Source organism: Vidua macroura, chromosome 21 (assembly GCF_024509145.1).
Source record: "Vidua macroura isolate BioBank_ID:100142 chromosome 21, ASM2450914v1, whole genome shotgun sequence".
Classification (NCBI taxonomy): Eukaryota; Metazoa; Chordata; class Aves; order Passeriformes; family Viduidae; genus Vidua; species Vidua macroura.
Window position 1 is genome coordinate 9,965,103 of NC_071591.1, and position 26,477 is coordinate 9,991,579.

Here is a 26,477-nt window from a genome sequence, read left to right on the forward strand (position 1 = left end):
AGGTGACGAGCGGGCTGTGGCGGGATCTCGATGTGTATAGATAGATAGATAGATAGATAGATAGATAGAGCGAGCCCTGTTGCAGATTGGACCATATGGAAGGGTGGCGAGGCACTGCCCAGGGCACCGGCGAAGTGCCCGCCCCGGGAGCTGTCCAGGGAAGGGCTGGCCGTGGCGCTCAGCGCTCTGCGCCAGGGACGAGGCGGGGATCAGTCCCGGGCTGGGCTCGGTGATCCCGGGGGATCTTTCCCATCCCGGACAGTTCCGGGATCCCGCGGTCCTCCGGCCGCCAGGGGGCGCCCGCCAGGCGGGCAGAGCGCTGTGGGCGGGGTGGGGCGCTCCGGCCGCGCCGCTCGCTGGTGCCGCCGATCACGTGACCCGGCGGTGAGGCGGCGATGGCGGCGCCGAGCGGTGAGCGGGGCTGGGCAGGGCAGGGGGGATCCGCTGTGGGACACTGGGGCGGCTGCGCCGGGCCGGCACCGGGCACCGCACCCCGGGGAGGGCTCCGGGGCAGGCGGTGCCCGCAGCTGCGCGGTGTCCGCCGCGGAGCAGGCGCTGCCCTCGCTCACTGTCGCTGCTCTCCCCAGGTGTCGGGCTGGTGCCCGAGGGCTGCGAGCCAAAATCCCGGCAGGGTCGACTCAGCCCTCCATCCTCCCGAGCTTCTGGGCCCTCGGGCACAGAACGGCGCGGTTCTGGATGAGGGAAGGGTAAAGAAGACGAGGAGTTTGGAAGTTGTGTAACCCTGGGAGGGGGACCCGCAGAGAGAAGAAGAGAAGAATAGTGATGGTGAGGGAAAGGAAGGACTGAGAGGCAGAGCTCTGGTGAAGACGAGCGCAGATTTGTTCCAGGCGTTGCCAGGGCAGGCTCAGGCTGTGGCAGCTCCAGCACAGAGAGCAGACGATGCCGGACAGCGAGTTCCAGAGCTGCCGATCAGCTGCTGCCTCCTCTGGGCCTGTTCAGTGCCTGCAGGGCTGGCTGCCTGTCAGACTGCCTCAGCAGCCCGTGGCTGCCTGGTGACACCCCTGTCCCCCGGGGCCCGGCAGCATCTTCAGGAGCCCACCCAGACGCTGGCTCACTGCTGCCTCACTGTGCTCCTGAGTGTGTTTTCCCAGACTAAATAAAGCATCTCTTCTTTCCACACCCTCACCTTGTCTCCTTACAGTGCCCAAATGGATTTATGGTGTCCAGAATTTTTTGAAAACTGGGGTTTCTCCCACAGCTGTGTTGCTGTGTTTGAATTACAGTTGTTAGTAAAATGAAGTGTTTGGTTTTATTTTGCTGTCATCACCCCAACAGTTGCAGACTGGGAAACACCCAGAAAACATTCCTGTGCTCTTCCTGAGTGTGTGGCTGCTCCTCAGGCAGAGCTGGTGCCTGCAGGGATCAGTGGGATCAGGATTTGGAGTCTGTGTGTGCTCACTGCCAGCAGGGAGCAGGGGGATCAGGATTTGAAGTCTGTGTGTGCTCAGTGCCTGCAGTGGGTGCTGGCCTGGCCACTTACAGGCAGTTCTTTCAGTAATTTAATAAATAAAAATTGCATCATATAATGGTCACATGCCTTTTTCATTCCTGCCTGCTGAGTTTGATGTGTCTTCACTAAAGCAAATTTCCACTTTTGGAAGCTGTTCAATCCATTTAACAAGTCTCTGATCCTTCATCTTATGATGCCTGGAACAATTCTTTTCTTGTTCACTGTCTACCCTTCAGCCTTCACGTCTTTATCCATTTTCTTGGGTGAAAAGTGGTGATTTCCCACTGTCCCCATGACCAGTGAGATCTGGCTGGAATAGGGAAAAGTGTGCTGGGACAAGGGATGCAGAAATGTTCAGCAGAGTTGACCATGGTCATCAATTCAAGGATATTTTATTGCAGGCACCTTTGCCTTCTGCTTTCTCATCTTGAAATCTGCTTTTGTTTGTGCCTCTGATGTCTTGCCCTTGATTCTGCCCTGCATTTCCCTGACAGTCAGCTTCCCTTCTTGCTCAATCTTTTGAGTTCTGGCTCTCCCTCCTCTCCTGGGAACTGGGTCTGAGCAGCATTTCAATCATGTGAACTGGTTAAAGAGGCAGAAATTGGGATGGCAGGGGAAGAGCCATGGAGCTGCTGGAGATGAGTTTGTAGCTCAGCAGGACAGTGACTCAGGATGTCTCTGCCTCCTTGTTCCTGCAGTGGAAGGAGGAGAGATGAATTATACTGAATTATTTTACTTTTACAGTGAGATTTATCTCTGTAGAGATTTTACAGAGTTTTTGGCAGAGCTCTCCCTGCTCAGGGAACATCCCTGGCTGGATGCTGTGAGTAGCTGCTCCTCAGGAGCCTTTGGGGCCACTTTGCAGACACAGAGCTGGCAGAGAGCCAGCATTTTATGTGCAACACCTGAGCTCCACTGAGCCCTGAGTTAAGTGTAGCTGTGCCAGTTACTGCTCCACTGGGGAAGCAGTGCCTCTTTTGTGCTGATCTTTAATTGCTTAGGAATTTTAAGTAGTGTTTAAAAAAGTCACTGCAAGTGTTTAAAATGTTACTGCTTGGTCAGGGCTCACTGTTGCCCTCCTGCTCTTCTCTAACTCCCAGTCTCACCTCCTAGCCAGGTCCCTCTGGGAGCACCTGTTCAGCTGCAGCCCCAGCTCAGGCTCTTTCTGCTTTGCCCATTTGTGCTCCTGGTCCTGTGCTGCCACAGATAAATTCCTTTTTCTCCTTGATGTCATTGCTCAACTGGCCCCATCTCTTTTCCAGCACCCCCACTGGTACCGCCTCATTAGCAGCTGCTCTCCCCATTCCTTGTCCAGCCACAGCTTTCTGCCTTTCCCTCAAAATCTGCCAGCAGCTCCTTTTTCTCCCTGCTGGGTCAGAGCCCTGTCCCAGAGCTGCCTGGTGTCTGTTCCCTTCAACCACCTGCACTCCTGATTCCACCAGGCATCTTCCTGCACCCAACCTTTCCTCTCTCAGGTTCAACTTCTCTTCCCTCACACTTGAACCAGCTGGAATCCTTGCTCTCAGTTATTTGTTATTGTGCTAGAATTGACTTTGAGTTTAAATAGTCTGGGTTTTATCCCTGGTACTTGATTTCTGATACAGCTTTTAAATTTTTAATTCCTGGAGTGGACCCTATATTTCTCTGATCCCTCAGCAGCCTTCCTCTGTGCCTATCCCAGGGCTGACCCAGACAGCCAACCCCTCTAAGATCACAGCAGGTCTTGAGTGCCTCATGTTTGTACTTCCCTGTGCTGGGACTGCCTGTGTGATCCAGCTAAACAAAGACATTTGCTGACATAATTATTTTCTTTTTTATTTCCCTCCCAACTCATTAGGTCCCATTTCTGCAGCCCAGGCTCCCCAGCAAACACAGACCCCAGGATCCCTCAGCCTTTCTCTGCAGTGACCATCTGTGCCCCTGACAGAGGCAGAGTCAGGACTGAAGATGCCTCTCTTCTCCAGGAAGAAGAAACCCAGCGATGATGCTCGGAAGCGCCTCGAGTACCAAATGTGCCTGGTAAGCACTGCCAGGGTAATTTCTGTCCTCTGTGCCTGGTTCTTAGGTACCAAATGTGCCTGGTAAGCACTGCCAGGGTCATTTCTGTCCTCTGTGCCTGGTTCTTGTACCAAATGTGCCTGGTAAGCACTGCCAGGGTCATTTCTGTCCTCTGTGCCTGGTTCTTGTACCAAATGTGCCTGGTAAGCACTGCCAGGGTAATTTCTGTCCTCTGTGCCTGGTTCTTAGGTACCAAATGTGCCTGGTAAGCACTGCCAGGGTCATTTCTGTCCTCTGTGCCTGGTTCTTGTACCAAATGTGCCTGGTAAGCACTGCCAGGGTCATTTCTGTCCTCTGTGCCTGGTTCTTGTACCAAATGTGCCTGGTAAGCACTGCCAGGGTCATTTCTGTCCTCTGTGCCTGGTTCTTGTACCAAATGTGCCTGGTAAGCACTGCCAGGGTCATTTCTGTCCTCTGTGCCTGGTTCTTGTACCAAATGTGCCTGGTAAGCACTGCCAGGGTCATTTCTGTCCTCTGTGCCTGGTTCTTGTACCAAATGTGCCTGGTAAGCACTGCCAGGGTCATTTCTGTCCTCTGTGCCTGGTCCTTGGGTAGGCACTGCCAGGGTCATTTGTGTTGTCCATGCCTGATCCTGGCTCCATGTGATTTGGTACATCCCTGCATGACCAGTAACCACGTTCCATGAGCAGAAATCATGTTCCTGATCCCACTAAGAGAGCAGGTTTTATTTCTAATGTACCTCAGGGAATTCCCCCCTGTCTGCCTTTGCCCTCCCACCCCCACATCCCCTTCCATCCCTCTCTGTGTGGTTCCATGGGGCATCCTCCAGCCCACGCCACCTCCTGCCAGCCTGCAGGTGGGATCCCATCTCTCCTTTCTCCTCCATGTCCCTTTGCCCTTACAGATCTCCCAGTTTGTTTTTCCTTCCAGGGAACCTGTGACTTCCCATCACATCTGCCTTGCCTTGTGCCTCTCTTTTGCTTCCCATTATTCTGATCTTCCTGTCACTCTGAGGATGAACTCATTAGATATTGCTGTTTGTTTTCCTGGAGTAGGATTTCACTAGGGTGCTCTGGCACAGGGAATCTCCTGGGGAAGGGATGAAGAGGGGCTGAGGGAGCTGGAAAGGGGCTCAGCCTGGGGAAAAGGAGGCTCAGGGGGGACCTTGTGGCTCTGCACAGCTCCTGCCAGGAGGGGACAGCCGGGGGGGTCGGGCTGTGCTCCAGGGAACAGGGACAGGAGGAGAGGGAACGGCCTCAGGCTGGGCCAGGGCAGGCTCAGGGTGGATGTTGGGACTTTTTTTTCTTGAAAAGCGTTGTCAGACATTGCAACAGACTGCCCAGGACAATGGTGGGAGGTCACCATCCCTGGAAGTGAACCAGAGGTGTCTAGATGTGGCTTTGGGGACAAGGGTGAGTGGTGTCTGTCCAGGTTCATCACTGTTAGCAGCTGCATTGCATGGACCTGATTTGAACATGGAAAATACTTTGGAACAGAACCAGACTGGTTTGGATGGAAGGGACCTTAAAGCCCATCCAGTGTCACTCCTGCCATGGGCAGGGACACCTTTCCCTCTCCCAGGCTGCTCCAAGCCCCATCCAAACTGACCCTGGACACTTCCAGGGATGGGGAGTCCACAAACCCTCTGGGCAAGATGCAGCAAGAGGTGCTGTATTTCTGCATGGTCTGATTCTCTGGATGTGTTTCTTCCCTCTCCAGGCAAAAGAAGCTGGTGCTGATGACACCCTTGACATATCCAGATGTGAGCTCTCAGAGGTATGTCCTCTACATCTTCCAGTCTTCACTCACAGCTCTGTTTCTCTGTCTGCTTTTTGTTTCTCTATCTTCTTCTGACCAACTGTCAGATTTACTCTCATGCCTGTGAGCCTTGAGACAGAAATTGTTGCTAGTCCATCTTTTCCTCTATCTCTTGAGCTCTAGCTTTCAGTTGGGGGCTTCTTCCCTGTTTTTTTGGTGGGAGTTTTTCTGTCCTGTCTCATGCTTCAACACTATTTCTGTCCTGGGAATCCTTTAGAAGGGCAGAGTGGTCTCATACCCTCCACCAGTACCTTGTTTGACCCTAGTTCGGGACCTCATGGCTTAATTTTGCTGGTCCTGAGGGAATTGATTTGCCAAAGGCTGAGTATTTCTAATCTTAGAGCTACACAGTCTGCCACCCATGGTTGTTTTTCTGTGTAAGTGAAAATCCCAGTCCTGCTTCCAAGTTGCTGGGTAAGGATGGAAGTCTCACTCCCAGCTTCTTTTATGGCAGCCAACTAAATGAGAAACAATCTGTCTGCTGGTGTGTGGGCAGGCAGTGACAGAGTGCCAGGCACCCAGACACAGGTTTTCCTGCTGGCAGCCAGAGCAGCTTCAGGCAGAAACCCATTTCTATCTCACTTTTAATATTTATTCCTTGTCTCATGCTTCTGAAATGTTGATCCTGAATACAGGATGCCCTTGCCAAGCAAAGTGTGGTGATTTGACACCATCCTGGAGAGGAGAGCTGCCTGCTGTGCAGTGTGTGCAGAGCTGCCTGCTGAGACTTTGGGATGTTTTGTTCCAAGCTCAGGAGCCAACAGCAGCTCTGCAGGCTGTGTGGGCCAGCCTGGGTGTGCAGGGTGGCAGACAGAGGATCCACCCAGCCAGCTCCACTCAGGGCCACAGCTAATCTGGGATGCCCAGCAGCTCCTTTTGGACCATAAAACTGCCTTACTGTTCATTTTCATTGTTGTTTCAATAAATGAAGTGAGACATCAGTTTGGTTTTACAATTAACCATGGACAGGAGTCTGGCTGCTGCTGGTTCCGTGCTGCAGGGAAGGTCACAGTGCCCAGCCATGCCTGGCAGGGGCTGAACTGGCATCTCCTTGGTCTGCCTGTCCCTCTCCTGGCACATCAGGGATACTCTGTCCTGCCTGGTGCTCACCTTTCTCTCTCAGCACACTGCAGTGTGGTTGTGAGGTTGCCAAACCACAGGATGCATTTCTGTGATGAGTAAGCTGAACCTTTGCCTGAGCTCCTCTGCACAGTGAATATTAAATCACACAAGGCTTGAAGTCCTGCCTAAGCCTCAGCCTGTTCTGTGGCACTGCTGTGTCATGGAGAGCCACTGAAAGCTGTTTAAATGGAAGCTCCCTGGGAAGTACTGGGCCAAAATCAGAGGGCAGTAATTTTTATCACTTTTATTTTCAGTCAAGCTGTTCACACTTTTCAGGTGGACAGTGTAGAACTGCTTAAAAGAGAAGTCTGACATGACTTTTTTTTTATTGTTTTAGGTTCCTTATGGGGCCTTTGCAACCTGCAAGGTCTTGCAAAAAAAGGTAATGTTGTAATCAGAAATTACTAAATAATTCTATTAATATGTTTAACTATTATTGTTGTGTTTGATATGACTGTGTGTGGTTGTTTTATGGTGGTCCAGAAGGAATTTTCTTGTCAGGAATTTGTCCACCTGTGTGATACTACATAGAGAGCAGTTGGAGTCAGATCAGTCCTGCCTGTGTTTTTTAAAGTTAACTTCTGCCAGGAAAGAAGAGGTGGTTGTTCCTGTCTTAAGACATCTAAGGGTATTTCTCACATGAGGAACTGGGCTCTGGTTTAGATCTCATGTAAAATGTTTGACCTTCTCTGACAATTTGTTTCCTACTGCAGAGTTTTATATGATACTGAATAAGGTATTGAGTTCTTATACAGCCTCCCCTGTTCAGTCTCAAGAAAAGTGCTTGTTCTGGTGTCTCTTGTGTTTATGTGACAATGGGGTTTTTCCTCCCCAGGTGCTGATTATTCATACCAATAATCTGACATCCTTAGTTCCAAAGTCCTGCAACCTCCTGAGTCTCATAACTGTGAAGGTAATTGTGATTCTTAACAGTTCAACTGCAGCCTATTTTCCTTGGATTTGAGCTGCATTAAAACACACCAGCCCAAGTAAATCCTTTCTGGCTGGCTGGCTTTGCCAGGAATCAGTACCAAGGTGTGACACCTGCCTTTTGTGGGTTCAGCTCCCAGGCTGACAGACAGCAGTCACTGAGTGGTTTGTGTCACATCACCATCAGTCCCACAACTCATTTATCCCCTGCAGAATCCCAGTTTCCCCCTCAGCAGCCTCGCTGGTGGTGGTGGTCAGGCAGAGCTGGATGTGTTATGGGGTAAATCCATTTCTTCCCTTCTCTGGAGGGTCACTGGAATGGGAAGGAAAGTGGTGATGGGTGTGACAGGAGAGATTCCCCAAGAGGTAGAGTCATTTCAGCAGCTCCGCATGGAGGGAGGGAGGTCTCCAGGTCTAGTCCTACCCTCTCCCTGCACTGTTGGAGCAGTTCATCTTCCAAAGAGCAGTTCAGCTCATTGATCCTGCAGAAATTCCTTCTGCCAGCCTGGTTCCAAGGGGATGATTTATCCATTTGGCTCCTCCAGTTTTGTGGGACAGCTCCCTCAATGTCACTGCTCTCCCTTGTCTCTTGTTTGTTACTGATGCCTGAATTTCCAAGAGACCTCCAAGAATTAAATACCTGTGTCCCCTGGAAAGCTTGAGCTGCTTTTCAAAGTCCCATTGGAAGCAAAGTAATTTTCATTGTGAAATAATTAATGGCTTTTGTTCCCAACCTGGTTTGGTGACACCATCTGCTTTTCCAGGTTCTGGATCTGCATGACAACCAGCTGGCATCACTTCCTGCTGAAATTGGTCAGCTGACAGCTCTTCAGGTAAAAGATTGGCAGCTGCATCCCAGGTGTCTGTACAGGGTATGGAAAAGAAGGAGGAAAGGAGCAGGAGAAGAGCAGGAAAAGCCAGGCTTGGTTATGTTCTCCAGCTTGGTGCAGCCCAAGTGGCTCCCAAAGCCATGCAGATGCTCTGAGCAAGCAGAGTACTGTTGATCTCCCCAGACATTCAGGTTTTACTGTTCTCCCTGGGGTGGTTACACTGAGAACCTAGAGCAGTGTGTAAGGGCACACTCAGGGTCTCTCTGCTCAGGGGACAGCTTTAGGTGAGAGCTGGAGTTGGGGAGGGCTGCCCTGGACACTCCAATTCCCAGTTCCTGAATGTGGATCCAGCACCAGATGTTGGTGGTGAGCAGGGTTTCTCACTGCCCCTGGTAGCTTGGCATGCCCTTTATCCAGGGCTGGTGGAAAATAACATTTTTTTTAACCCTGAAAGTGTTATCTACAACCAATTTCAAGTTGTACTTCTGGGCCTGAAAGTCCCAGCAGCACAGATTTGTAGAAGACATGAGACTTGGATGAATATTTTGAATATCTTTTCTGTTAATACCTTAGGTCCTAAACCTTGAAAGGAATCTTTTAAAAAGCCTTCCACAATCTATAGGAGACCTTGCACAGCTCCAGGTCCTCAATGTGAAAGGTATGGAATGGGATTGCTCTGGGCAAAGCACATTTATTATCTGGTCATGTTGAGCTGCATTAGCAATTATTCCTTTCAATCAAGGCAAGCACCATATGGTTTACACTCTGAAGGCTGAGGAAGAACACAAGGAAGGTTTGAATTCAAATAGTTGGCAAGGCAGGAGAAATGATCTAAGCAGAAAATGTGTCAGCCTCAAGCCCTCCAGTAAAGCAAGCAGAGCACTCGGCCAGGTAAACCGAATTATAGTTGGGTCCCCCAAGACCCAGAGCTGGCTCCTGTGAGCCTGTGTATCCCCACCAGCCTTGCACAGCCCAAGCACAAAGGTCACACCTCTTTTCCAGACTCCTGGACATTCTACAGCTATGCAGTGCCATAAATCTGGGAGAAAAAGGAGATTTAGTTATGTGGAGCTGTTGCTGAAACAGGGAAGGCAATGGAGGGTGAGGAGCTTGGAAGGACAGCTCAGGTCATTGTCTGTCTGTCTGCAGCACCTGGGCTCTGAGCCCAGGGTGTGCAATCTCACACTCAGTCCCCTTCCTCCCATCCCTGGGACTTAGGCCAAGGGAAGAACATCCCATGTTACAAATACTCTCCTGATAAAGACACAGATCCAGCCTGCAGCAGTGACCTCAGCTGAGAAGGAGATGATCCCAAATTGCCCTTGGTGGGCAGTGACATCCTTTGAGTCCCTGTGTGACTTGGCACAGCCCCATCCTGTGGAAATGAGCTGTATATGTGGTTATGGATTGGTGTTGGAAGAGATGAGCTTGCTGTCTCCTGTTTTGGGAATGTTGCAAAAGGAGACTCAGAGGTGAGCTGATCACTCTCTACAACTTCCTGAAAGGTGGCTGTGCTCAGGTGGGGTTGGGCTCTTTCTCCAGGCAGCACTGACAGAACCAGAGGACAGTCTCAAGCTGCACCAAGGGAAATTTAGGTTGGATATTAGGAAAAAGTTTTTCACAGAAAGAGTGATAAAGTTCTGGAATGGCTGCCCGGGGAGGTGGTGGAGTCACCATCCCTGGGTGTGTTTAAAACAAGCCTGGATGTGGCACTGGGTGCCAGGGTTTAGCTGAGGGGTTGGGGCTGGGTTGGACTCGATGATCTTGAAGGTCTCTTCCAACCCAGTGATTCTGTGAATTCTGTGGTTCCATGGTTTTATTAACTGGCTTTCTGTCCCTGCAGGGAACAAGCTGAGGGAGCTGCCCGGGAGCGTGAGCGGCCTGCGGAGCCTGCGGGCTCTGGATGTCAGTGGGAACCAGCTGCAGGAGCTGCCCCGGCTGCTGGCCCACGCCCGCACCCTGCAGGTACCCAGCCCTTCCCAGCCTGCTTCCCTCAGCTGGGAATAAATCCAGCCCACCAGGGGAATGTTTAGGGTCTGGGCAGAATGCACTGCAGGGGATTGTAACAGGGCTGTTCACACTGTCCAAAATGGCTTTTATGTCTCTGCTCTGGTCTTTTCTGATAATTTTTACCATTTAATCATTTTGCCACTTAATTCTGATCATTTTGTCATTTAATCATGACAAAAGCAATCCCCAGAGAGTGAACCCCTGGATTTTACCTGCCAGGGCTGTCTTTAAGAGCACAAATCGTGCTTCTGTCACCCTGATAGATCTCCAACTTGTTGTCAGCTTTCATGTGTTTATGGCTCTCTGAAGTGCACATTCAGAATGGGAAAAGAAGCAAGATTTTTATGGATATGTTGCCTTCTGGCTGCCAAACCTGTCAGTAGTAAATGGTGCAGTGTGAGACAACAGGGCTGGCTCAGACACCAGCAGGAGGGTGTGAATAAATGCTCTCCTGTCTCACGCACAATATTTTGCTTCACTTCTCATGAGGACAGCCTGAGTTGAGGCATCTGTGCAAATTTGCCCCCCTGTGCTTGGTAAAGTGGCTCCTTTCTAGGCCTTCCTGCTATGCCCTTCCCTAAAAAAGCAGCATTAGGTCCTTTGGTGGCCACAGTGGGACAAAACAAGTGGCTCTTCCCCTCATTCTTTATGGGACTCCTCTCCATGCCCTGATATCACCCCTGCTTCCATGCTGAAGGGAACTCCTGACATAGAGTAGGGAATGTCTGTAGCTGAGAAGTGCTCTGACCTCTGGTACCTAAATATGAAGTGCCAGTGCCCCCATGAGGGGAATGTTCAGTGAATGGCCAGCTCAGAAACTTCCAAATAAGGGACAGTGGAGTCACCTCTGAAAGGTGCCAGACACCCAGCAGGGATTCAATACAGCCTCACGTTTATGTTAGGATTTAGGGTAACATTAAGTAAGCTTTTGGGGAGCTGCAAGGAGAACTGCAGCTGGACTCAGAATAACCTGGAGCTCTGTGTGTTCTGTTTTGGAGACGCTGACCCTGGATGCCTCTGCCATGACCTACCCACCCCCTGACATCTGCAGTGCGGGTACAGAGGCCATCCAGCAGTTCCTCTGCAAGGGTAAGCCAGGAGCACCCGGGGTGTGCCCAGAGATGGCATTTCTGAAGAACAGACATTGTGGGGGCTCTGCTTGGGGTGGTTGCTGATGCCCTGCACACCTGATTACCAGTCTTTGTTGGCAAACAGCACAACAGGAGTCCTTCCCTGAGCCCTGCCACACTGGAATGTAGAGAGGTTTGTTAAAAATCAGAGTGGCAGGGTCAGGCTGTCTCAGTGGCCATAAGAGGTCGGTGCAACTCCTGTGGTTATTTGGATTTTCTCCTGTGGGAGGATTAGGCATTGTCCAGCTGTCACTGCCTTGGGACAAGGAGAGAGACTCAGGAGTCACTCAAGGTCCCTGCTGGCCTCATTTTCTCTGGGGAAGGATGTGGGCCCTGCAGGTTGTTTGGAGAATGGTGAAAACAGATGGAAAACTCAAACTCACAGATTGGGAGTTTGTAGACACTGTGTTTAATACAGACAGGGAGTTTTGGTGGAGGTTTTATGTGCCTTGCCAGACATTGAGATATTCCCTGGAAAAACAGGACAGTCAGAACTTATTTTGGTCTGACCAGTAACATCTGCAACCCTGCAGAAGTCACCAAGCCTGCACCTGTGTGCAGGATGCATTTCTGTCTGAGCAGATACTTGTCCTGGTGGGGATGGAGTGGCCCCACCTCCTCGCAGAGCTCCTTGTCCATCCTGCCTCAGCTGGAGGAGCCCTGCCAGGCATTCCTTGGTGTGTGGGCAGAGGGAGCACAGCTGGAAGCAGTCTCACACACCAGCCAGCTGACAGCCACGGTGCAAAGGAGGTCTTTGAGCCTCAAATGTTCTTATTTTGTGTCTGGTGCCTTCCAGAGTGTGGAATTGCTTACTACCCTCCCTCACAGTACCTGCTCCCCACGCTGGAGAGTGATGGAGGAGGAACTTCAGTGGATGGGGTGGACAGGACAGTGGAGAAGTACCTGGAGGAGGAGAGTGAGTGGCAGGTGAGGCTCTCCTGCACCAAGGGGTTTGGGATTTGTCTCTATGCTCCACCAAAGCATCTCACAGCACTTGGCACATCATCCCTCATCACCTTCCCCTCCATGAGTTGTGTCTTTTAGGATTGAGGGAGCAGCCAGGCACGGTGTGTGCAAGGGTGGCTCATCTTCCTGAGCTGGGGCTGGTGTCACCATGGTTACTCCTGGAAGACACATCCCAAGGAATTGTCTCCATCCTTGGAAGCAGTGATGGAGCGAAGGGACAGGGGTGACAGAGGGACATGGAGTGTGCAGTGTGTTTTTGGGGGGACAGCAAACTGCTGAAGAACCTTGTGCTTCCCAGCCAAGTGCTAGACATGTTCAGCCCTACCTGGGAAAGGGGAGGCTGGGCCAATAATTGTGCTAATTCCTGTGCTCTTTGGCAAGTGCAGAGTCAATGCCTTTCCTCTGGAGAAGCCTGAGTGACTGGACTTTGGGCTTGTGCCTTTGGTTGATGTCTTCACTCAGGGGAGGTTGTACTGTGGACTAATATCTACACAAAAGTACTTCTGAGAATAATTGCTGATATTGCTTATTTTTCAGAACAAATTCTTGGATTATGAGAAGAGGAAGGTAAGGATCAACTCCTGCAACTGCTTTGTCTGCAGCATGGGTCTGCTTCTGGTTTGTGTTTTCCATCTTTTTATTTTGTTTCTTATTCCCCTCACCTGGCTGCACTTTTAGTTTGTTCTTTTTGTTTCCCTGATCTCTGTCTCCTCCCCTGTGCAAGGCTCACTTTGAAACAGCCAGAAGCTCCTGCCTTGCAGTTCCCCGGTGGCTTTGGCTCGAGCTGCTCAGAGCTGCCTGCTTCCTTCAGACACTGTGCCATGTGGAGCTGAAACCAACCTGCATTTTGGGCTTCCCTCCACATGTTTATATTGGCTGGTTTGGTGTCAGTCGATGCCCAGGGAATTCAGCTCCATCACATGAAAGAGTTTGAAGATTGCTATGAAGGAAGCAGCAGCTTCTCCTTCCCAGGTTTTGGGTTCCTAAGGAGAGAACATTCCCCTCCCCTAGACAAGCCTCCTGTTTGCCATTTTGCTTCCCTTCTTCTCTGCAAGGGACTCCTGTCCCTTGCTTTACCTTTTTGCCAGAATATGTTCTTGCTGGGGAAGGAGATTCCTGTCATTCATCTTTCTTCTGATTCCTCTCAGGAAAGAAAAACGCAGGAGAAGCTGGAATTTGAGCGGCGCCTGAACATGGGGCAGCGAGAGCAGGCCCTGCTGGTGCAGCAGCTCAGCAGCCACAAGGATGAGATCCTGCAGACAGTGAGAGAGGTGGGTGTGCTGGGCAGGGCCCTTCCAGGGCACCCACTGCCTTCCCCAAACCCACCACGTTCTCCTGGTTTCCCCTGCTCTGGGCAGGAGCAGCAGAGGCTGGAGCAGGGTCTGTCGAAGCACCAGCGCTGTTTGGAGGAGGAGAGGCTGAAGCTGCTGCAGCAGCTGAAGGACACAGAGCAGGGCATTGCCAGCCGGATCCAGAAGCTACTGGAGGACAACCAGAGGTGAGGTCCCAGGGGGTCTTGCTCTGATTTTTTTGTCATGTTGTTTTGAGCAGTTCATTTCACCCCTGTGTTTCAGACCTGGTCAGGATCGATGTCTGGAGGAGCTGCCTTAGCTCCTGGACTGCCAAAAACCCATTTAAAGCACATGGAATTTGCATCTTAATAAAACTGTTTCACAGATGTGTGATGTTGGGATTTTGCAGTGCTATGGAAGAAATTCAAATTCCTCATGGAAGGTGCAAATTGCAAGTGTTAAGGTGCCCCTGCCTGTGTATGCTGGGTCTTCATGTGAGCTGGTGCTGATGGGAGGTACCCAGCCTGCTGAAAGCTGCTCTCTCTGCCTGACAGCAAAGTTGTTTTATCTCAGGCACATGGGGGGATTGTTGGGGTTGTCCTGTACAGGGCCTGGAGCTGGAAGATCCTTTTGAGTCCCTTCCAAGTCAGGATATTCTGTGACTCTGTGATTCTGCCCTCTGGGGGACCAGGATATTCTACTCAGCTTGATTAAAACCTTTTGTTTTATCTTTTTTTTTAGGCAAAAACGAAGTTCAGACATTTTGAAGTCTTTGGAGAATGAGAGGTGAGTCTCTGAAATAAACTTGTCTGGAAAAGGGGTAAGAAGCTGGGAAGAGGATTGGGAGCTTCCTTTCAGAGTCACCAGTCTGAATCCATCCTAAGCCAGGTGAGGTTCATCTCATACCTGGAGCTGGCTCTGGTCACTGTTGGAAGCAAGACACTGGTCTCAGTGTGCCTGGTCCTACTCAGTGTCTGGCACAGCCAGTGACAGGGTGATTTTACCTCTTTTTCATCTCTGAATAGTCCTAAATAATGAGTTTGGGAACAAAACTCTGTATTCCAATATCAAGGACCAACAGAGATCCTCCATCTGCTGGCAAGTAAGGCAGTTATGAAGATGTTCCAGCAACATATTCAGGCTGGGAGGAGTAGGTGGCAAGCAAATCTGCAATTCAGCCAACACTCTGAGCTAACTCTGCCACCAAAAGTCACTGTCCCCAGCTCTGCCCTGCCTATGAGCTCCCTCCCATCAGCCAACTGTGCTGTGGCCCAGTAAACTGGTTGAACAGCATCCAGTTGTTTGTCAGACTGTTCCCAGCCACACCAGCTCCTGACCTGGTAAATGGTGGGGGGAATGTGCTGGAGCAAGGACAGGGGTGGTGGGGAGGGAGGCCAGGCTGCTGCCTGCAGTGGCACTGCTCACTTGGGCCAGCTGTGCAGGGCTCATCCAGCCTCAGCAGAAAGGAAAGCCAGGAAAGGGTGTGGCACTGTTTGGGGAGAGCATGTGCATGTTGTGTTGATGTTCTGTGTCTCAGAAAAATCAATTTCCCTGCCTAATGCCTCTGTCCCCGTGGTTTTGAGCAAATGTTGTCTCCGATAAAACTTAGAAGTTCTTCACCAAAAAAATCACCAAGCTTTGGTGTCTCTGATAAGTCCAGCTTTCCTGAGCAGGATGAACCTGCCCAGCCTTGAGACTCTGAGCTGGGTGGGTAGAGAAAAGGGAATCTTTTGAAGGAGTGGCTGAATTATTGTTTGTTGGCAGAATCAGGATGGAACAGCTGATGGCAATAACCCAGGAGGAGACGGAGCAGCTGCGCAGGAGGGAAGTGGCCTGTAAGTCCAGACAGGTCTTTGGGGAGATGAGGTGAAGGGTCTGGAGCACCAGGAGCAGCTGAGGGGGCTCAGCCTAGAGAAGAAGAAGCTCGGGGAGACTTTCTCATTCTCTACAACTCCCTGAAACAAGGGCGTATCCAAATGGGGGTCAGGCTCTGCTCCCAGGGAACGAGGGACAAGAGAAGAGGAAACAGCCTCAAGTTCCCCCACGACTGTCAGAGCCCAACTCCTCTCTGCTCTGGGACAGGGACAGGAGCCAGGGAACAGCTGGGGCTGGGCCAGGGCAGGTCAGGCTGGAGAGCAGGAAAGGTTCTTCCCCCAGAGGGTGCTGGCACTGCCCAGGCTCCCCAGGGAATGGGCACGGCCCCGAGGCTGCCAGAGCTCCAGGAGCGTTTGGCCAGCACTGCCAGGGGTGCACAGGGTGGGGTTGTTGGGGGGTCTGGGCAGGGACAGGGGCTGGGCTGGGTGATCCTGGTGGGTCCCTTCCTACTTCCCAGGAGATTCTGTGATCTCAGGGTTGGTAAGCAGGGACTGGGCTTCTCTTAGCACTGAAGAGGTGCGGGCACAGGCAGAGTGGACTTTGCTCAGCTCTTTTCCCAGTAAAGAGCCACAGTTATCAGGTGGGTGGGTGTGCTCTGGAATCAGTGAAATGGAAAGAGCAAGAGCAATGAGAGAGGAGCTACTGTTGGTTGCAGTAACTGCAGCAGCAGTGGTGGGTGAGTCCTGCTCTGCACACACAGGCCAGGCAGGCACTGACAGCCCCTCTGTCCCCTCTGTCCCCAGCTGCCATGCAGCAGATGCTGGCTGAGACCTACAAGAACAAGCTCCTCCAAACGACCTCCGAGTCTCGTCGGGAGGACCTCGTCAGCCAGGCCTGCTCCAGGTGCAGGGGATGTCTGGGGCTGGTGGTGCTGGTGTGAAATCCCTTTCTTCCAGCAGTGTAATTCCCATAAGTACACCAGGAACCCCTGGAGCTGGTGGAATGCAGCCTGACAGCTGTAACAGCACAGGACAGTGCAAATTAAACTGTCAGACTCCCTTAAATGAACCACCTTCTCACGACTACAATTTGCATGTTAATCACACTTTGGGGGAACTGTCACTTTTTTGTACCGTTTATTTTGCCTTACACATTCTGCTAATATGAAGGATGGAGTTAGACTACTAGTATTCCTGTGTTTTGAAGCACTTCAGTGCCAAAATGTAGCCCAGAGCTGCTCCCCTCATCTCCCAAGCTGCCTCAAGGGTGCTGTGTGTGCATAAGTAGTACATGAGTGTTGCTGCACATCCTGAGAGCATCCTGGCTCACTGTTTACAACAAGATGAGAAATTTTAATCTGGCAACATCTGGCACTGACCAAAAGCAGCCTTGTGAGCCTGTGACCTGCTCAACAGGGCCACAGGAGCCTGTGGTGCAGGTTTGTTTTGGGTGTAGGGAAGGAGGTGTTAAATTTGTGGCCTTCAGCTGTGCAGTGCCATTGCTCTTCCCCTGTTCACGAAGAAATTCCTCCTCCTGCATTCCCCATTGCCTGCTTTTCCTCTGAGTCCCAGACCCAGCATTAACTCCATGGCACATCCATCTCCTTGCAGCCTAGCTGAGATGGATCAGAAGTTCCAACAAATCCTGGCTTGGCAGCAGCTGGATCAGAACAAAGCTGTCAGTCAGATCTTGCAGCAGGTAGGCAAAGGAGCAAACTGGTCATGGGGGATTGCGGGAGAGCAGGATCCAGAGCGGGGCACAGCAGCAGCAGTGGCTGGCCTGGGCTGCATGCAGAAGTGATTTTATTTAACACTACATGCTAAACTTTGAAAATATCTGCTATTCTGACAAACTAACTTATGTGGTTAAAAAAATTTTTTTTTTATCTAGGCAGCACATTTTCAGAAAAGACTGAAGCATGGACCATGGGAAGCAAAACTGACACAATGATTAAGAGGGGATTTTGAGAGAGAAGTCCTGTCTTTTGGCAGGTTTCCTGGGGGACTTGGGAGAAGCATTTTCAAAGTTTGTTCTCAGAAGTGCTGGGCAGCTGTGCCCTGCAGCACAGCCTGGCTACTCAGTGCTGCTGAAAAGGAGAGGCAGGGTCACACAGAGCATTCCAGATGAATGTTTGAATAACATTAATATTTCTCTGTGTGTCTCCAGGGTGGGCTTTACTTGTTGGGCTCTCAGCTGTGTTTCAGGACATTGTTGCTCAGAGCAAGCACCACTCAGGGACTTGTACCTGAGTCCCTGCAAGGCAGCAGCTTCTGAGCCCATCAGCAACTGTACCAACCACTCACTAAGTAGGATTTTGCCTGTCCCTCAGATTGAGATGCAGAAAACTGCCTTTGAAGCTCTCCAGGTGAAGAAGGATCTTATGCACAGGCAGATCAGGAACCAGGTGAGTCAGCAACAGAGGAAAGAGCAACCAGCTCCTCAGCTCATCCTGCTGTTTGATGAGATCCTGGGAGGAAGAACAAAGTGCTGTGAGCACAGAGCAGGGTCTGAGGACATGGAGAGCTCTGGTGCTGCTGAGAGCTCTGGAACAGAGAGTTGGACAGTGTTGGTTACACTCCAGTCTCCCAGCTCTAGGGAGGCAATGTCAAAGCAAGTTTTAGATTCCTGGAGGAGGTGGCATTGCCACTCCTTCAGTCACCGCAGCACTGGAGGACAGACCTGCACTTGCTCGGGGTGGGATCTGCAGTTGCACCTCTGATTTCCTTCAGGCTGTGTACTTGACAGGGCTGCTGCTTCCACATGAGCCCACTGCATCTCCATCCAGCACATGAGAGCTGCACCTTGAGCCATAAGTTCACCTTTTCTTTCCCATTCTCAGCCTACCTTTCTGAGCTCCATTCTGCAGAAGGTGCAGTGGCATAGTTGGGGGAAGAGCAAGAGCTGGTGGAAAAAGTGGCAGGGGATGATGCAGGATAATGGAAAAGTGGCAGGGGATGATGCAGGATGATGGAAAAGTGGCAGGGGATGATGCAGGATAATGGAAAAGTAGCAGGGGATGATGCAGGAAGGTGGGAAGGCAGCGGTGGTAGACGCAGGAAGGAGGTTTGCTGGTTTCTGACACAGTGCTCCAGAATCTTCCCTCTTCTGATCTGACACAGAAGAAAAGTCTCAGTTCATGATTTGGTGGATAAACTTGAGGGCTTGGATATTTTGAGTGCCCCAGTGACCAATCTGCTGGAAGCCTGTGACCTGTCTGACAGCTCCCCATCATTGCCTGACTTCACCATAAGGGCCCTGCATTTTGCTCCCTCTGGCTCTGTGAACAAAGGGAATTTATTCCTTGATGCCAAGGCTGGACCTTTCATCCTTGGGACCCCTCCCACCCCGTGCTGCAGGGGCAGAGCCCTAGGGTCAGCAGGAGCAGCGTGGCCTGGGGACAGTTGGTGGCCTGGCAGAGGGGTGAGCTGGGCTCTCATCTTGGCTTTGCTGTGGGACCTTGGGCACCTCATTTCACCTCTCTGTGTCTCAGTTGCCCCACCTGAAAGAGCAGGTGTTGTTCTGGGCTTGCTGGAGCACCTGGAAACCAGGGTACTGTCCCAGGAGTCTGAGGTTTGAGCCATGCTGCTGGGGGGACCTTGGCTCTGCATTCCAGAGTGGCTGCAAAAGGTTTGGGTGCACAAACTGATTGCAGAGTGAGGTTCCAGACTTGAGCAGAAGGTGTTCAGAGTAGAGAGACAGTTGGAGTTGGGGGACACAGCTCCTCAGGTAAAAGCAGAGGGACCCTCAGCACACACATCACCAAAGGGCACAAGCAGTTCCCTCCCAACCTCTGTGTGCTCTGCAGTGCTGCCCTTGCCAATCAGACCTCATTTTAAAAGCATAAATTAAAGTCATTTTAAATGTCAGTAAAAAATGTTTCATTTTCTGTTTAGATTAAATTAATAGAAACAGAGTTATTGCAGCTGACACAGCTGGAGTTAAAGAGGCAAGAACTGGACACAGAGATGCTGCAGGTATGTGGGGCTCTGGGGCACCCTCCCTGCTCTGGGATTGCTCCACCTGCTTCCCTTGCTCCTGGCAGTTTCCAGATGGTTTTATGCTCAGTCAGAAGTTCCTTCTGCACAGGACACACCAACCCCTCTGTGTCCTGGGAATGTGGGACATGGCTGCTGCTCCTAAACATCCCCAGGCATTCTCAGCAGAGAGACAGAGGAGCCCTGATAGGCATGGGCAGTTCCAGGTGTGCTGGGTGGGGAAGGATTTTGCAATCCAGTTGTTGGCTGTCCAAAAAACACCTGCCTGCCATGCATTGCATGTCCTCTTACATTGTGTTGTGTTTTGGTTTTGACATCATCAGCAGTCACACATTGAGGAGTACCAGGTTTAGCTTCAGCAGCTTGGCTTTAAGTCTTGTTTTGTGATGATTTGCATCAGTTGTTTTCTTCTTTGTGCCATGTGTCAGGTCAGGTCACCTGTTTAGTCAGCCCAAAATCAGTGACAAACAGCCAGGGCAGTCACAGAGCAGTGGTAAGTGCTGGCTTCAGGCAGCAGTGCCTCCAGCCCTGTCCTGGATCCTTCAGGTGTAAGGTTTGGGTTGTGCTACCTGGACTCACACAGCTGCTCTGTGTCACTCTGTGGTGTTGGAGGGCAGAGGGTGGGGACCACCCAGAGTTCATGCAGGGCAGACCAGGTGTGACCTGGTGAGCACAGGAGCTGCAGGGCTCTGCCCGGGTACCCAGCTGCAGCTTCAGCACCAGGAGCCAAGGAACAAGGCCTGGACACCTTGTCTGGATCTGTCTGGATCTCCCTGCCCTTGGTGCTGTGCACCCCAAAGGGTCACTGCTAGGGCTGGAGCAGCTCCTCCTGTCATCAGTTGTCCCTCTCCCTCCGAGGAGGTGCTGATGCTTCCTGCCTCTGTCAGGGCAAGGCAGCTCTGGTCACCTGGAGGTGGGGCTGGCCTGGGAGGGGCAGCTGTTCCTCTGTTAACCAGGGGCCTTGTCCTGTGCAGGGTCCAGGTGCTGATCCCAGGCTGGACAGGCCTTGCAGCCCCCTGGGGCAGGGGAGGGTGTCCCTGCCCGTGGTAGGGGGGGTGCCATGAATACTTTTGGCTGAACTTCTGATGGAATGAGGAGGAGCTGCTGCAGCCAGGGTGGGCTGGGGCTGCCCAGAGTGGCAGTGCAGGCTGAGGGAGCAGGTTCAGCTGGTTCTGCCCTGCCAGCTGCTAGGAGAGGATCCGAGCTGTGGGGCACAGGGATTACACAGCCACAGGGACTGGTGTGGGTCTGGCAGGGGCTTTGCTGGGAAGGGGACAGGGTGGCAGCTGTGTGGGGCTGTGGCTGCCAGAGCTCTCCTGTTGCAGGAGGCGGTCACGGAGCAGCGCCGGGCGCTCAGCTGCCTCCTGCAGCAGCTGCTCAAGGAGAAGAAGCAAAGGGAGGAAGAACTGCAACAAATCCTGGTAATGAAGCCCCTCATGAAGTGCTTTGGATGAGGAAGCATTTGGGTTGGCTGCAGGGAGAGGCCATGGCTCGGTGTGGGAGTGAAGGGAGCAGAGCAGGGCTGTGTCCAGATCCAGAAGTCCCAGGAAGTTGTAACATGAACCTGGGGGGCACAGCAGCACTCCCTGGTGCAGCATGGGCACCATCATCACCCCCAGTGACCCTGCTGGGAAGGGAGTGGTCAGCAGGATGGGCACAAGGGATGGGAGTTGTGGTCTTGCAGTCCTGAAGATCTGCAGACCCTCCTGAGCCTCAGGAGAAGAGGCCACAGGGCCTGGGGCAAAGGGAGCAGGGAGATGCACAGCCCTGGACTGGGTGTGAGCGGGGTCAAAGTGGGGCCAACCTGCAGGAGCTAGAAATCCTGTTTGACCCCCATCACAGTGCTCTGGCTGGGCCCTGCACTGCCCAGGCTGGGGGTTCCCTCCTGCACACTGATCCCTGAACCCCCCTGGCCGTGTGCCCTCGGGCTGCTGAATGAATGAGTTTGTTTTTCAGCTGGAAATGGAGGCAAAGAGCGAAACCAAGCAGGAGAACTACTGGCTGATCCAGTACCAGCGCCTGCTGAACCAGAAGCCTCTCTCCCTGAAACTCCAGGTGCTGCTGCTGTTCCTGCTCCCACTGTGGCTCTGCTTTGCTCTGGAGGGAGCGAGGACAGCCCCCTGAGCTAAGGCTGGGAGCAGGTCACAGACCCCTCACACAGATCCAGTGCTGCCCATGGTGCTCTGAGCTCACTCATTCCTGCCTGTGGAGGGGATGGAGCTGCCCAGGTCCCTGTGGAGCTAACACCTCAGCTGTTCCCAGCAGGAGCTGCTGTCCCAGCCCCAGACTGCTGGTCAGGAACAGAAAACTCTTGAGTACCTTCCAGGCAGGGCTTCTTGTTCCAGCTGAGTACCCAAAGGACGCTGCTTGGCTCCCCAAATTCCCCTTCAAACATGACTGAATGCAGCAACTCCTGCCCATTCCTGCCCCTGATGGCCTGAGCCAGGACTTCATGCTGGGCATAAAGGGTGGGCACAAGGAGATGGATCTGAGCTCTGCCTGTGCAGCAGATTGGCTTGAGCTGGCAAAGCAGGGGCTGCTGCAGACATGGATTGCCAAAGGCATTGTTTCATGTGTGAGGGGAGCTCACCGGGGCTGCAGCTCCTCCTGAGGGGCAGCTCCCATCTCTGCTCTGGGACAGGGACAGGAGCCAGGGAACAGCTGGGGCTGGGCCAGGGCAGGTCAGGCTGGAGAGCAGGAAAGGTTCTTCCCCCAGAGGGTGCTGGCACTGCCCAGGCTCCCCAGGGAATGGGCACAGCCCCGAGGCTGCCAGAGCTCCAGGAGCGTTTGGCCAGCGCTGCCAGGGATGCCCAGGGTGGGGTTGTTGGGGGGTCTGGGCAGGGACTGGGGCTGAGCTGGAGGATCCTGGTGGGTCCCTTACAGCTGAGGATATTCAATGATTCCCAGACCTCAACATTTTGAACTCTGCCCATAAAACACCTGGGGCCAGAGGTGCTCCAGCTGTTGGGCTTCCAGGCTTTGGTGTGTTTGGGATGCAGCACAGCTGGAGCAGGGCAGGCCAGGGATGAGCACAGCCCCAGTCCTGCTGCTGCCTGACCTCAGGGGCACAGTCTGGGAGCTCATTCCATGTTTTGCAGGAGAAGGGTTTGGAGCAGCAGCTGGTGACCCTGCTGCTGGAGCTCTCTGCTGAGCAGTACGTGCCAATCTTCGCTCACCACCGAATATCCCTGGAAACGCTCGGCACCATGAGCGCCAGTGACCTGGAGAAGGTACGAGACAGCAGAGCCACAGTGTGGGAGAGCGCCAGCAGGGATTGTCCCTGTCCTTGCTCAGAATCCGGCTGTGCCTGGCGGGTCTGGCTGGTGCTCTGCCGTGTCACCTCCCCACAAGGACAGTGCCTGTGCTGCTCTGCCTGTCCCTGTGGGCAGTGGCTCTTCAGAGACCTGCAGGGTGAGCCGCAGCCTGGCTCCACCTTCCGACATCCTCCAGATGCTCTCTGTAGTAGAAATAGCACCAGGGAATTCCTAGTGCCTGGCAGAGGGGCTTTCCTTGGCATGGCCACGTCTTGCCAGCAATGCCCAGGAGTGTCCCCCCTCCGTGCCTCTGGGGCCAACACCCTCCTCTTGCCCACAGCTCGGTGTGACAGAGGCTGGTCTGCAGCGTGCCATCCTCAGGCGGGCTCAGGAAATCCTGGCTGTGGCCACGACCATCCCAGGTACCCCCAGTTCTTTTCTGCAACATTTTACACTCTCAGCAGGTACCTGAGCCTGGAGAAGGGAGCTCTGTGGGTCAGACACCTCCTGTGGGTGTGTGAGGAGGGGAGGCAGAGCTGCGGTGGGCAGCGCTCGGGGGACTCACAGCTGCCTGTGGTTGCAGAGCTGCGGAGGGCAGAGGACACGGGGGTCCCTGCGGCCCCAGAGCCCAGCGCTCCCCTGGAGGAGCCCCCGGGCCCCGCGGCCCCCACGGCCCCACCGTGGGACGAGAAGAAGTCGGAGTGCGTTGTGTGCATGGAGCAGGAGGTGAGACCCGGCACAGCCTGGGGCTGGAGCAGGGGGCAGAGGGAGGGCGGCATCCAGCGCAGCCCCAGCTCTGTGTCCCCAGCCCGGCCCTGGCAGTGCCCGGGTGCTCATCCCGCCAGCTCCCGGGCACAGCCGGGCTGGGCATCGCAGCGGGGATGGAGGGAGAGAAGGGCAGGGCAGGGACGGACAGGGCTCCGTGCGGGCTTGGGCCGGACCTCGCTGAGCTCCACCCACCGGCCGTGGGAAGCGCTCACGGGGCTGCTCAGCTCAGCTCGGCCCCCGTGTCCTGTCCCGTGTCCCATCGCGTCCTGCTCGGCGCAGCCCAGGCCCCGCACACCCAGGGGGGGACGGAGATCGGGGTGCGGGGCTCTGCCCCCCACGCTGAGACCCCGCGGGTGATCCCCAGCTCCCCCCGTGCTGGGAGCGGTGTTCGGGGACAGCAGCACTCTCCGTGTCCCCTCTTTGTCTCTCCCCCAGCCCCAGATGATTTTCCTGCCCTGTGGCCACGTCTGCTGCTGCCAGGGCTGCTGCGAGCGGCTGCACTCGTGTCCCCTGTGCCGCCAGGACATCGCCCAGCGCATCCGCATCTTCCACAGCGCCTAGGCCGGCCCCGCTCCCGGGCTGTTCCCGCTGCCGCTCACGCCCCTGTGAACAGCCCCTCGGCAGCACGACCAGCACTGCCCTCCCTGTGCCCGGCCCCGCGCTGGCTGCGCCCGGGAGCCTCAGCATCCTCCCAGCTCCCCGGTGGCTTCTCAGCCCCCAGCTGGGGCTCCTTCCATGAATCCCTTCCTGCTGCCCGCCCGCCCAGCGTCCCCGTGGGACGTTGTCCCCGTTTGCCTGGGTGACAAACCGGGCGCAGCTGTGGCTCCTCTCTGGCTGAGGTGTTTGCTGTCGGAAAGGCCTCTGGGGGGTCACGGGGAGCACTTCCAGCAGTGCTGCCCGGATGTGAGGGAATTTTCCCGTGGGAGCATTCGGTCAGGACGTGCTGTTCTTCGTGTGCTGACACTGCCTTGCACATCTGTCATGCCAAAGATTTGGGGCTTTTGCTCTGGAGCCCTACAGGAGCGTGTCTGGCTCTGCAGCCTCAGGCAGGGCAGAGCCAGGAGCTCCCCAGTTCCTGCTCCTGTGGAGGGGACAGAGCAACGCCGCCAGGACTGGAGGGACCTGCCCTGGCCGGAGGAGCCCAGTGGGGTCCCCATCCACAAATCAGGTAGGGAGGAGCAGAGCGTGCTGCTGCCACTGGACAGCACTGAGGCAGCGCTGGGGCTGTGCCAAGTTCAGTCTCTGCATTGGACTGTGGGGACTGCTCCATTGTCATTGATTATTAACGATTCCTGTGTGTGCCTCGGCTCTTCACCCTGAAATATAAAAATGCTGCCACGAGCCTGGTCCCACCACAGCCTTCCCCAGGAGCAGCCATTAAACTGCAGCTGGTTTCTGCTGGGGGTGTTTGCTGCCTCTTTCCTTTCGCGGGGGGGATGGCCGAGAGCTGGGGTGTGGAGCAGGGACGGGGCCACCACGTGCCCGGCTGTCCCAGTGTCACCTCCTGCTTCTCATCTTCGTGTCAGACAGAGAAGAATTTGAGGCTCTGGCCCTTCTCCCAGGGTGTTGCTCATTGTTGAGCTGTCCCAGGGGTGTCGAGGCAGGGGAGACCTTGGACCCTGCGCTTGGGTTGCCTCACATGAGCTGCCCCATGCAGAACATCCCTGTGGGACACGTGTGTGGCCTCGTGGAGGTGGCCCGTGCCCAGTGCCACCAGTGTCCTGGGGACGTGCCACAGCACCAGAGCCGGCGCCTTGGGAACACCCTGGGGATGTTTTTCCAGCCTCTGTTCTCACGTTTTGCTGCTGCTGCCCATCAGAGCAGGCATGTCCTGTCTGGGGAGGGGCAAGGGGCTGCACCAGGAGCAGCTGGTGCTGGGGATGGAGGAGGGGAGCCCTGGGGAGGTTGAGGGCATGAGGGCAGGAAAGGTCCTGGAGCACCCTCACTCCTCCCTGTTCCCCCTCCCTCGGCATTCTCTGAGGTCGGGGAGAAGGAGGGAGTCACAAGCCCTGGCCTGAGGGATGGTGAGGAGCAGGGAGAGGGGATCCAGCTCCCCAAGGAGCACCCCCTGCGCCCCCTCCCCCGGGGCAGTCAGGGACCACACGGGAACCCCGCGGGTCCAGCCGGGGAGGGAGGAGAGTCCCGAGGGCTGCCCCGACACCCGGCCGGCAGCAGCGATGCTGCAACACCCCCTCCATCCCCTCTTCCCCCCATCCCACTCCCCCTCCGTTCCCACCGCCCCCTCCATCCCCTCCGGTGGCCGCCGGGCCGTGCCGGGGGTGGTGATGGGTGACAGGAGCTCAGGGCAAGGTCCGCTCGGGGACAATGCCCGTAAAGAGGGGCCAGCGCTTCCCGGAGCGTCGGCAGTGCCGGGCTGCCCTTCATCGCCAGGGCCAGCACAGCCCCACGAGCTGCAGGAACAAAGCCGCTCAGCCACGGGGCAGACAAAACAGCTGGAGCATCACCCAGGACTCTGGGCACATTCTGAGATTGCGGGAAAAAGTAAAATGATATTATAAAAAACCCTTCGGCCCCACCCAGCCCCAGCAGTGCCGGGCGGTCGGAGGCTGCAGCCCCCGTCCATCCCTGGCACCCCGAGGTGACGGTGCCGGTGGTCAGGGCCACCTCCTGCACCGGGTGCCAAACAGACCCAGGGCTGGTGGGAAATGGGTGCGCGACGGGGCTGCTGTACCCAGTGCTCAGCTGGTCCTAGAGTTCATTAACAGTGATAGAAACCGTGCTTGGGAAGTGTTAAGAATATGATGATTTGGAACGGGAAAAGGGAAAGAGCAGCAGGTGTTTTAGGGGCAGCAGCTCGGCGGTGGAGGTGGAGCGTTCCCTGTGCCGCTCCAGCGCCCGCCGAGCACCCTGGGGCCAGGCTGAAGTTCAGGGGTGGCGGCTGCCCCGGCCCCCTCAGCCCTCCCCGGGCTCGGCCATCGCCGCCCTCCGCCTTCAAAAGCGGCCGGGCCGGGCCGTGCTCGCGGAGCGCGATGGCAGCGGGGCCCGAGCCCGGCCGGGAGTGCGGCATCTGCTACGAGGCGTACTGGGGTGCCGGGG

At 54.4% G+C, this 26,477-nt stretch overlaps 1 protein-coding gene across 3 annotated transcripts; it reads left to right on the forward strand.

Annotated features, from left to right (window-relative positions):
• Nucleotides 1–128: 128 nt before the first annotated feature.
• Nucleotides 129–24,819, forward strand: LRSAM1 (leucine rich repeat and sterile alpha motif containing 1). Of its 3 annotated transcripts, XM_053996179.1 has the most exons (25): nt 129–411; nt 3,309–3,490; nt 5,210–5,266; nt 6,768–6,812; nt 7,266–7,343; nt 8,125–8,193; nt 8,764–8,848; nt 10,034–10,155; nt 11,199–11,289; nt 12,127–12,257; nt 12,834–12,863; nt 13,445–13,567; nt 13,655–13,794; nt 14,330–14,374; nt 15,353–15,423; nt 16,207–16,306; nt 17,014–17,101; nt 17,733–17,807; nt 19,297–19,377; nt 20,724–20,819; nt 21,355–21,453; nt 22,497–22,628; nt 22,993–23,074; nt 23,236–23,378; nt 23,856–24,819. In XM_053996179.1, exons 2-25 carry the CDS (start codon nt 3,419–3,421, stop codon nt 23,979–23,981), a joined length of 2,181 nt encoding a protein of 726 aa, XP_053852154.1. In that variant the 5' UTR covers nt 129–411; nt 3,309–3,418; the 3' UTR covers nt 23,982–24,819. The 3 variants fall into 3 exon arrangements, with proteins under 3 accessions (XP_053852154.1, XP_053852153.1, XP_053852152.1); XM_053996177.1 differs by lacking the exons at nt 129–411; nt 3,309–3,490 and adding an exon at nt 4,025–4,034; XM_053996178.1 differs by lacking the exons at nt 129–411; nt 19,297–19,377 and having other exon boundaries at nt 3,314–3,490.
• The last annotated feature ends 1,658 nt before the right edge of the window (nt 24,820–26,477 follow it).